The sequence below is a fragment of the Taeniopygia guttata genome, chromosome 23 (assembly GCF_048771995.1).
Source record: "Taeniopygia guttata chromosome 23, bTaeGut7.mat, whole genome shotgun sequence".
Lineage (NCBI taxonomy): Eukaryota > Metazoa > Chordata > Aves > Passeriformes > Estrildidae > Taeniopygia > Taeniopygia guttata.
In genome coordinates, this window is record NC_133048.1 from 1,648,465 (window position 1) to 1,659,982 (window position 11,518).

General features: G+C 56.5%; 1 protein-coding gene across 2 annotated transcripts; it reads right to left on the minus strand.

Annotated features, from left to right (window-relative positions):
- Window positions 1-1,076: 1,076 nt before the first annotated feature.
- Window positions 1,077-3,625, minus strand: LOC105758805 (gap junction beta-5 protein-like). Of its 2 annotated transcripts, none has more exons than XM_012570671.5 (2): window positions 3,475-3,625; window positions 1,077-2,523 (listed from the first exon to the last, which is right to left on the minus strand). In XM_012570671.5, exon 2 carries the CDS (start codon window positions 2,497-2,499, stop codon window positions 1,672-1,674), a length of 828 nt encoding a protein of 275 aa, XP_012426125.3. In that variant the 5' UTR covers window positions 2,500-2,523; window positions 3,475-3,625; the 3' UTR covers window positions 1,077-1,671. The 2 variants fall into 2 exon arrangements, with proteins under 2 accessions (XP_012426125.3, XP_072774036.1); XM_072917935.1 differs by lacking the exon at window positions 3,475-3,625 and adding an exon at window positions 2,639-2,742.
- Window positions 3,626-11,518: the final 7,893 nt, after the last annotated feature.

The window sequence follows — 11,518 nt, forward strand, 5'->3', positions numbered from 1 at the left end:
CAGAGACTTTCTACAATCTCAGAATCATCAATACCACAGATTCCAACATGCAGTGTTTGCTCTGAGCACGACAAAACCGCCCAACAACATCCAGCAAGTGGAAATTCAGGTGTCTCGCAATGGGCAGCAGCTCCAGCTCTGCTTTGGTGCGTGGAAGTGGGACTGGGTGGTTTTTCTGGGGCTCATCTCTGTCCCCATTAGTGCCTGCAGAGGGGAACTCCTCAGGGTTCTACTCTCCAGGCTGCAGCAGGAGTGGCCAACCTTGCTGGAAAACAAACAGCCCAGCCCATGCTCTTTAATTCGGAGCAATGCTCGCACACAAAGAGCAACTTGTGTCCTCTGACGTTATGCACTTCCTAAAGAAAACTTTCAGGTGGATAATCCAGCAGAGGAGTGGATGGAGGGAAGGCAGTGCCAGCACAGCTTCCCTTGAGAAGTGGAGAAAATTCCCTGTGTATTTCATGATCTGTATCTCTGACCCCAAAGTCCCCAGACTCAGCTCAAGGAGCTGCTCTGGGCTCTGTGCCCGTGGCCAGGATCCCCCCAGGGCTTCTCCACCATCCTCAGCCCCACCAGTGGCTGGTTCAGTCCCTGCCCTCCCATCCAGCAGTGCTGCAGCCCTGCTTGCCCTTGGCTGCCCTTCAGCCCTGCCCATCCCCAGCATCCCCTCCCTCAGCCTCCCCTCCCCTGTGGGAATGAGCTCAGTTTTGCCCATGGAGGGTCTCAGCTGGATCACTGCAATGATCTGTCACTGAGAATGGCCTCAGTCACATAAAGGACACAGCGATGGTGTTCCCTCACCCCCCGTGCCACTTCTTTTGGGACAGAGCCAGGGAGCGCTGGCCCTGCCACGGCTCGTGGCAAAAATAATTATCACACCCTCCGAGTAAAGCAAGACCAGTAACAGATCGAGCTGCATGTTCAATGTTAATGTTGCTTGTGAGCTCATTTGCCATGAAATTATTGTTAATTATTCATGCCAGCTAATGCTCAGCTGCCTCTGATGGCCTCGGAAATGGCAGCACCGCCCGTGTCACGGCCGAACGCGATGTATTACAACAATAAACGAGATCAGATTCTGCCATTTAATGTTATTATTTAATAAATGCTTGGGGTGTTTTTCCTCTCCTGTGTTTGGCTGTTTTGCTCAGGTGTTTTGCCCTGGCCAGGCAGGATGATCCAGCAGCTCACAGCGGGCTCTGCCTGCCTGGCCGGATCCTCACGCCTGCGCTTCACCACGGTGGTTGCAGCACCAAGGACCTGCTCTTGTCCCCACACAACTAATAAGTGTTATTAATGACAATTGCATCCGTTTGAGGTGACCCTGACACCCACAGAGTGGCTGATGAAGGGTGAGAGATAGGGAGATGGGTTTCCTGGGGGATCAGGGTGTCTGTCCTGGCTGGTACAGGCTCAGAGTCTGGGCACCACTGTCAGTTCACTGCTGCCATGGAGCTGCTGCTCCCTATCACAGCCAGGGACAGCACGTGTTCTACAGCCCCTGCTTCCCCCCAAATTCAGCAGGTCGATGTAAAGTGCCTTTCCCAGGACAGGAGAGGCAGAGACCCCTCAGGCACAGCCCAACTCCAGGGTGCTGCCGCCCTCAGCACTCCTGCACTGGAGCACAGAGGAGGAAGAGCAGCCAGGGAGTCGCAGGCCAGCTGGGCAGCTCTAGGACTGAGCCTCATCCTCGGACAGCGTGGTGGGGCAGGAGGCTGTGAGAGGGATGGTGGCCGTGGGGGGTTTGTAGTCAGCCCCATGGAACACCTGCCTGCCCGTGCCCACGGGGTCAGCGCAGGACACGGGGCAGTCGTGGCTGTGCCGCCGGCTGTCCCCTCCTCCGGCCTCCAGGCACTCGTGGCACCGCTTCCCGACCAGGTAGGTGGCCTCGATGACGTTCAGCACCACGCAGATGCAGGTGGTGACCACCATGAAGAGGGTGAAGATGTTTTTCTCGGTGGGCCGGGAGATGAAGCAGTCCACCACGTTGGGGCAGGGCGGCAGCTCGCACTTCACCACCCGGGGCAGGGTGTAGTTCCTGTAGAAGCGGAAGAAGATGTAGAGGAAGACCACGTCCACGCTGGCCTTGAAGATGAGGCTGAGCAGGTACGTCCACCAGAGCCCGCCCCGCTTCTTGCCGGGGTTGGGGTAGATGCGGCGATAGCTGTCCCCTTTGATCTCACGGAGCCTCTCCTCCTTGGCCTCCCTGTAGGCCACGTGCATGAGGACCAGGAGGGACGGACACGTCACCAGGATGAGCTGCAGGGCCCAGAGGCGGATGTGGGAGACGGGGAAGAAGTGGTCGAAGCAGACGTTGGTGCAGCCCGGCTGCAGCGTGTTGCAATCGAAGTCCTTGTGGTCATCGCTCCAGACCTTCTCGGCCGCCACCACGTAGACCAGCAGGCGGAAGATGAAGACGAGGGACAGCCAGATGCGGCCGAAGGCTGTGGAGTACACATTGACGGCACGGAGCAGCCCCTCAAACGACCCCCAGTTCATGGCTCCCCGATCCTGTTAGCCAGCCTGGGAAGAGAGAACACACAGACACTGAAGCAGCAGCGAAAGGTCCCCACTGTGCACCTCACAGCACCGAGCCTTGCTGCTGTGACCATCCCTGACCTGTGCTGACAGCACAGACCTGCTCTGGGTGTCCTCCAAGCACCGTCCCCACTGTGGACGGGGACCTGACAACGCTCGGGGTTTCTGCCACAACCACAGCATCCTCCAGCCACCTCTGGTGGCTCAGCCCCATCCTGCCCCAGCTCCCGCCTCGTTGCCCAGGTATTTGTTATTAATTTCCCTGACGTTGCCAGGCCTGGCCCAGGCAGACAACAAATCGGAGCCGCCGGGGCGTGACTGCGCTGCTGCGTCCTCTCCCATCGCTGGAATCTGCCGTGGCTCCCCCGGGCAGCGCAGGGGGAGCGCGGTGTCCCCACTCCGTGTCCCCACGCACCGGGAGCCCACGGCAGGGCTGAGGCATCAGCTGGGCTGGGGGGCTGCAGCGCCGAGGGGCTGCCGTGGAGCTGGGCAGCCAAAACTACCAATTTTCACCAACCCCAGGCCCCTGCGTGGCCGCTTTGACCCCGGTTTGCCCTCCGATTTGACTCGCATCGTGCCAGATGAACGCACCCCACGCGCTGTGGAGCTGCAGAAAAGACTCCCAGGGCTGCGTTTGGCATCACCTCTCCTTAAATATTTTGCCTACCGGTGAAATAACAAGATTCCCCCTCGCCGAGGGGTGAACACATCCCCTGCTCTGCACAGCTCAGCCACTGCACCCACCCACCCGCAGGACCGGAGTGCCCACGGACGCTCCCCGGCGGAACGCGCAAAGCCCCGATTCCTCCTTCCCCGCGCACGCTGCCGGCAGTGCCCATCTCCCTGGTGCCAGGCTGGGCTGAAGCACTTCCCCAGGGCCCTCCCCACCTCCTGGGGGCCGGGGGTCGCGGCAGAGGGGGTCCCCAGGCCGCTCACCTGTGGGTGTCCCTCGGCGGCGCTGCTGCAGGTCGGCACCTGCCCAGGGCAGGAGCGCATCGCCGGCACAAAGAGCGCACCTGAGTCACCCCCGAGCTCCTGGGAGCGAGGAGGAGATTCCCGGGGGAAGGGACGAGGCTCCTGGCGGATCCCCACGTGTCCCGTGGAATGTCAGATTTCCCAAGGCCAAGGGCGGCCCCGCAGCGCTGCCGTGCCGGGAAGGGCTGAGCCGGCTGCTCCGCCGTGGGCAGGGGTGGGAGCTCGGGGCTGTCAGTCCTCACCTTCTGCAGGGGTGTTCAGCACAAGCTGGGATCCCTCATGCCTTCCCTGCACCCATTTCTCTTCCTCCAAAGTGGCTGAAACCCTGGGAGTCCCTGCCCACAGCGCTGGGAGCCTCTCAGCCCAACACTGCCCTTTATAATCCTTTTTTATAGAAACTTTTCACCGTGGCAATATATTAACAGAGTCTATATCCCTCACCACCCTCTATTAAGTGGGTGGCAGTTGATAATTTCACTGGCAATTAATGAACTGCTTACCTGTGCTCCCCTCACCTGCAAGCTGGCACAAGTCTCTTCTCCACCACCCCTCCTTGATACCAGAATCTGGAGCCCTCCCAAAAATGAACCCCCAGCTCAAAGAACCCCCTCTTGGAGGTCTGACCCCCATCTCACAGCTGTGGGGTGCAGGGATAGGGGTCAGAGGGGAGAGAGTCCAAGCAGGTGTGGGGTGCAGGAGTTCAGGTACGGCTGGAGTCATTTGAGGAGCAAACACACATTTCATTTGCAATTCTGCTGGGGTTTAAAAAAAATGTAGAGAAACAAATCTAAACAGCTGTAAAGTAAATTACCAGTGTTTGCGGATGGCTCCAGGGAAGAGTTCTGCAGTTTGAAATCAAACAAGCCCATTTTTATTTTTTTTAACACGCCTGTGTAGTGGCTGTGCTGGGCAGGGGGTTCCCAGAGGCTGGGTCCCCCATGGGCAGGCAGGGAGGGCCCAGAGCAGCACCCATCCACCAGCACCCAGTGGTGGGTGGGTGGGGGGGAACGTTCTGCCCCTGGTACCCCTAATTTTGTGCATGTCAGAAGTGGCTCTTTGTGTGTTTCTGGGTTAAAATCCCCTCTTTTGGGGAGCTGCCAGGTGTGGGGCAGTTTCTGCTCCAGGTAGAGCCCCTCCAATCCTCCACAGGTGAGTCCCCAGCAGAGGGGACACAAAGGTGTATTAATGGCAGCACTTTATCTTCCAGGAACAAGCCCCATTAGTACATTTTCACTACAACATGAAATATTAATAACACTTTGCATTTATATAGCGTCATTCATCCCGCAGTCACCAGCCAAGCTGCTGACATGAATCAAACACCACAGCCAGCTCTGGAGGAGACAGGTAAACGGGATTGGACCCATTTTCCTGCTGCACACAATGAGGCACAAGGTTTTCTGCAGGTCACCGGTGCCACTGAGGATGTTTTGGAGGAAAAAACCCAAACACACGAGGCCAGGCACTGCTCTGACCTGGCCTTCCTCCTCCTCCAGCTGCTGCAACTGGTATTTGCTGTTCCTGGTACAGTGCTGACAGTGCAGGGAGTTAGGAAACCTGTCAGCCCACGGAGAGGCAGGCCCTGACACAACCCGAGGGCTCCTGCAGCATGAAAGAGCAAGCAGAAAACCAGTGGGGAAAGAAAGGGCTCTTTTCATCTTATTAAAGAGCCTTGTATTTAAACCCTCCTCCAGCTCTGTGGCACAGGGTGATTGCGAAGGCTTTTACACACCAGCTGGGCAGGACTCGCTCCTGCTGCATGCAGATGCCGGTGAGCAGGGCGGAATCCTGGGACTGATGATGGATAAGGACACACAAACAAGTCCTGGGTAAAATTTCGGAGCGGTGCTGAGCAGCAGGGAAGGGGTGTGGGCACAGCCCAGCCGCCCACTGTCCCCAGCACCATTGTTATTCCATGAAGAAGACACCGTGTTTGCAGATAATTAAAAAACCCCAAACAGATTAGTGAAAATTAAACACCCAGAGCAAGCTGGATGTTGGCTCAGCCACTGGGAAAGTCGGGAAAGTCGTGTGAGCATCGCTGCTGCTTCCAACCCAGCCTGGCTCAGCCCCGGGACCCCCTTTCCTCAGCCCCGTGGCTCCCCACTGCACTGCCAGCTGCACTCTCTATCCCACAAGATTATTTGGAAGTTATTCCATGGAAAATCAGTGTTCAAGGACTGTCTGGGTGACAGCAGGCAAACCCTCGCTGGCCCAGCCTGGTCGTGGCCACCTAACACGGCCAGCACCCATTAATCTTGCATTTATATGTGAGGCTGCAGGGAGTAACCTCATTTCTAGGGAGACCTTAATTAATCACCGACTCAAAGTGCCTCGATGAGGTGGTTTGCAGCCGAGGAGATAAATTGACGTGGTCAGCAGTGGCTGAGGATGAGGATGAGCTTAGCAGGGACCTAAATCATGGCAGGTGGTGGTGGTGAGGAGAGCAGGGGACGGGGCGAGCAGGGGACAGGGCACACGTGTCCTGTGAAACCTTCCTCTGTGCTGGCAGGCTGATGGATGGGCCACGGGAGATGCTGCTGTGGCTATTTGTCCATAAAATGGCAGAAATGAGAGAGAAATGAGAGTGTTTTCATCCTGCGCAGACCATGCCCCTGCAATGGTGGCAAGGGAAAGATGTGGAGGACAAATTCCTAAGCAGGAGGGGACCGTGGGCAGTCACACAGCCCCAAACCCCAGTGGGAAGGGGTTGGGGGCTCGATGCCCTCACAGCAGGAGCTGTCCAGCCCAGCGCTGTCTGTCTGTCTGTCACGGACAGACCCATCGCTGCCTGTTTTTGGGTTGTTTGGCCAAATAATCACCGTGCAAAGGACATCGTTGCCATTGCCACCGACATTGACAGCCTCCAAATGGGCGGCCCGCAGGTCAAAGTCTTTATATCTCATCACCAGCCTCCTGAGTCATGCCTGTCTCCTGGCAAGTTGCATTCTTTTCAGGTGGCAGCTAAACGGGAAAGAGGTCGCGCTCCCAATACGGCGACAATAGGACATGACAGCACTTTTCTGAGTGATTAAGCCTCAGGTGATGGCGGGGCTACAAGACAAGTGGCTGAAGGCTGAAAGACTTTAATCACCTCGGACACGGCACTGCATCCTCGCACTCCATCCTGCCAGGGTGGGTTTTTAGTGCGAAACAGGAGCGATAATAAAAATAATCCAGCCCAGCCTGCGCACCCATCCGTTAGTTATACGTGCTGCTGTTAATAACCAGCCTGGGCAGCCTGTTGGCCCTCAAAGATCCTTCTGCAATAAATCAGCGCTGATGCCTTAAAATAACTGTCTGGGGCTGCCGGAGCTGACACTAGATGGCATTGGGAGAACGGCACAGCCGCCTTCCCCGGCACAGCCTGGCAAAACAGAGCAGAAAACTCAGGATGACAGAGCAGAAAATGTCTCAGCTGGGGAGAGGCCACCAGCTCACCTCCATCCTCACATCCACGAGTTCAACTCCATCCTCACAGTCCTCACTTCACCTCCATCCTCACATCCACCAGCTCATCTCCATCCTCACGTCCACCAATTCAACTCCATCCTGAACCCACCAGTTCATCTCCATCCTGAGCCCACCAGTTCATCTCCATCCTGAGCCCACCAGTTCAACTCCATCCTCACATCCATCAGTTATTTTCCATCCTCTCATCCACCAATTCAACTACATTCTGAGCCCACCAGCTCATCTCCATCCTCATGTCCACCAGTTCAACTCTATCCTCACATCTACCAGCTCATCTCCATCCTGAGCCCACCAGTTCACCTCCATCCTCCCATTCCCCAGTTCACCTGCAGCATCTCACCTGCACTGAGAGCATGATGGTGGGGCAGAGCTCAGGGTGTTTCACCTCTTCTCTGAGCTGGTAAAATAGGTTGTCCCCAAACTGTTATTCTTTTCCCAATGAGAAGCTGCACTTTTGGCTCCCCAGAGCCTGATGGCCCCACTGGCACCAGCACAGCCCTTTGGGACTCGTTGTGCCCTTACCTGGCAGGGGTAGGTGCACCTGGGCACCTGCAGAAGGGATGGTTTTGAGGAGTGGGGCTTTAAAGTGTGTCCCAAACCCCAAATGATGGCGCTGCCCCATCCATCCCCTGCTGCCCCAGCATCCTGCCAGCTCCCTTCACATGGAAAGGTTTTCGTGCTGCCGCCTGGGCTCGTGCCTGCCCTGCCCTGATCAGTCTCTCTGTGGAGATCAGCCCGTTTGTCTGTCTGTCTGTCCACCCCTCTGTGCCTCATGCCTGGGTGCATCCCTGTCCCCAGGGCTGGTGCAGACAGGTCTCTCCTGGGAACAGCCCTGGATATTCTCAGTGGAGCAGCACAGCTCATTCACCCTCCCACCCTGCAGCTCGGCTTGGAGCCAGAAACTGTTTGCAGGCGCCGGCATCAGTCTGCCTTTCCCCCATCACTCCAGGCTCGTTCTACCTGTCAGAGCCAGTCTCTCCTTCCCCCAAATCACCTCTGCACCCCACCGAGCCGAGCTGACTTTGTCTCTTAATGCTGCATTGTGCCGCCAGCCCGAGAGCCACAATAGAGCTCCTGATTGCAGCTCTCCCTCCCAGCCCCGCATGTCGGCCCCGCTGGCAGCACATGGCACAGGGCTCTGCCACAGCCCACCCTCCCCTGCCCTCCCAGGGGCACCCCAAAAGCCTCCATCCTCCAGAAAACTCCACATAGTTGGATTTTGAACAGTTGAACAATGTCACTGTTCGTGCAAGGGAGAGTTGTTGGGGTGACGCTACAGGTTTTGGGGTGTGCACCACCCCCAGTTTACCCCTGTGTTGTGGGGCTGGGGCTCTCCTCCCCTGTTCTCTCTGCAGGGGAAAACATAACAGTGCCAAAACTCAAATCCTCTCACAGCCACCTGAGCTGGAGAGCTCCACTTTTCTGGGGATCTCCGCCCAGGTATCCTGATGTTACAGGGTTCTTCCAAAGCCTAAAAACTTGCTCGCACTGTAAGGACAATACCACATTAAAAAAACCCATCACCCCTCTCAGTTGGCTTGCTCCTCTCCTGGAAACTCTGGGCAGCAGAACTAAACTTCAGAAAAGGGCCCAGACTTGGCTTGAAGCAAGAGATTTCACATCATCATGTCTTAAAATGTCAGCACTTTAATTAGTTCCATCTGAAGCTGGAGTGGGTTTGTCACCCCTCTCTGCCTTCAGTTCAGGTTGAGAAATTTGCTCAGGATGACCTTTTCCCTCCCAGACCCAAAAAAAGTCCCCAATTCATATTGGCATTTCCTAAAAATAGGACAAAATAGCCCCCCCAAAAATACCAGCCAGCTGTAGGGATGATGTTGTGCAGCATCACGCCAATGCAGGGAAAAGGACTTCAGCTGTGAGATGCCTGCCTGGGGAGAGCTGAGGGGATGTCCCCAGGTTCTTGTGTTGGGTTTTTCCCTTTTATCTCCTTCAGACACTGCTGCTAGGTCCCCTTCTTCCAAAGGGAACCCCCAGTCAGATCAAGGTGTCTCCTGCTCAGTGTTTTCTACAGCATCATTTAAATCTGTCTCACCCACCCTTTTCATTTCATTTCTTGCACCTGTACGGCTGCTGGAGCCATAACTTACACTCCAGGATGATTTCTTGCTCTAAAGGATACAGTGAACTTCTTCACAATTTGCTGACCAGCTGGGAACTCTTCTCCAGGTGGGATACTCTGAGTAATTATTCCATTTCAGCTGCTGGAGATGGAGGTTCCAGCATTGGTCATCCTCTGTGTGCGTGTGATAAATGAATGAAAGCAAAGCAAGAGGAAACACCTGAAAAAACACAGGGAAGTGGGAGGCCACGATGCCCCACCGCAGCTGTTGGGCTTTGGGATCACACAACACCTCCAAGGGCTCTGCTCTTCACACCAGGCTGTCTCCAGCACGACCTCTGAGAGCAGAAGCCACCAAAAGCCAGGGACCGCTGTCAGGAAGGGTCACAGGCGTGTCCACCACTGCGCTGGCTGCAGGGATGTGGAGCTGTGGAGGGCTCAGGGATGTTGGTTTGAGTCTGGCCCATGGAGCCCCTCCTGGGGCATGGCTGGTGCTGTCCCTCTGCCCTCTTGGCGTGGCAGAGCAGCAGTTGTTCTCTGCAGAGCGAGGCAGAGAAATGCCTTCCTCAGAGCCTGATCGTTCTTGAGCGCTCAGAGGAAGAAGAGGAGCAGCATCAAAAGCACTCTGGCTGCCTCCCCGCTCATTGCCGCGAGCCTGGAGCCGTGGCCTCGCCGCGCCCGGCCTTTGGCGGAGCGTGACACTCGTCTGCGGCGTGCCACGCAATTATGGCCGGGAAAGGAAGGGGCAGATCGCCCCGGGAGGGGGAAGAATGAGAATCAGCCTCCTTTCATCCTCACCCCACCGGCCGCCGCCTGCCGCTCGCTATTCTTATCCCTCCTGATCAAGGAGAAGCGTTTCCTCCTCCTGCCATTGAAGCCCCGACGTGGCTCGGGCAGCGCGGGGAACCCACGGGCCTCGCCGGCCCCACGCTGCGGGCCACGACCCCGCCAGGATGGCTTCTGAGCTCAGAGAGCACCTGGTGGGGATGGGCATTGATGTGGAGATGCAGGTACAGCTCCGCCGCCGAGGAAGGTCAGCCTTGGTTCGCGCTTGATGTGGGAAATGCCGAGCTCGGAGCTCGGGCGAAGGCGGCAGCTCCTGCACCGGTGGGAAGAGGAGGAGAGGAGATGTGGGAGGGAAATTTGGGCATCTCTCATGATGTGTTTTCATGAGACAGACTCAAGCTCTTGTTTTCTGCTTGGGAGGACGTTTCCCCCAACTCTAGTCCTCGTGGGGAAAAGAAGATCCCATGAGTTACGATGGCAAGTGACCCCTCGAGGTTGTGTCCCGCTGTCCTGCAAATGGAAGTTGCCATTAGCACCAGCCACGGTTCCTTGGTGGTGAGGAGAATCCTCCCCAAGGGTCTGTGTCCATCCCTGGCCCACCACGGCCAGGCCAGATGGTGGCTGGTGCAGCCAGTGCCTGGAGGAGGTCACTGGGCCCATCCCTGATCAGTGAGGCTGAATCAGCAGAGCTGTCCCAGGGCCCAGGAGCCCCCACACTGCCCTGGGGATGCTCACAGCTCACATCTGTACAGGAACACTTCCCTCGTGCAGCAGATGAGCATTGCTGATGCTTCCAGGCTGTCTTTGCCACTCTTTGGTTCTTACAGACTGCTCCAGGAATTAACCAAGCCCAAGGTTTCTGGAGATGCTGGAAATGGAGGACTCCAAAAGGCAGCTCCCACTGCCCTCAGGAGCAGAGCCAAGCCAGGACTGCAGCCCCAGACAACCCAAGCTGGGCTGGAGAGACCCCACTGAACTCAACCTGCTCCACCACCGTGTCAGGCTCACACCTCTCCTCCAGCCTGTCTGGAAACAGAGGCTTCTGAGCACCTTCTCTGTGTTGACAGAGCTGCAGGAAATCAGTTTCATCATCTTGAAGGACCAGGAGCTCTTCCCAGATGCCAGGAATCCTGCAGAGAAATAAAATCCAGTAAAAATTCACTCTTTAATTTGTTCCCAGGGATCTCCTCACCACCAAGCCATGGAGGGTGAGGAGGGGACGAGGAGCTGTGGCCTGTGTGGCACAGGAACGGAGCTGGATTGGGATGCAAAGGGACATCTGTCAGCCAGCTTGTTCCCACGGGCATGGCAGGAAAAACAGTCTGAATGGAGGAGGGGGGAGAATCTTCATCCGTGGAAAGGGTGGGAGATGTTTCCTCCTTCAGAGATAAGCATGAACTCCAGTCGAGGTGGACCTGTTGTGCTCCAGGACAGCAGCCAGACCTCCACTGCCTCTGGGAGAGAGGGAAAAGGATTTAAAAGGATTTAAACAGCTAATTCAGGCTCTGTGTTTCCCTCAAGCTCTGTTGGTATCCCCACTGCTCTCCCTCTATCCAGAAATCCCCTCACTGTGCTCTGTGTCCCTGTCGCAGAGCCACCAGGGACTCTGCCATCCCTGGGAACGACTTTCTGTGCACACCCCTCTGTTTCTGGGCATCTGAGGGT

Bases quoted from the DNA above. Each gene is read 5' to 3' on its own strand.
- LOC105758805 (XM_012570671.5), bottom strand. From the start codon at position 2,499: ATGAACTGGGGGTCGTTTGAGGGGCTGCTCCGTGCCGTCAATGTGTAC.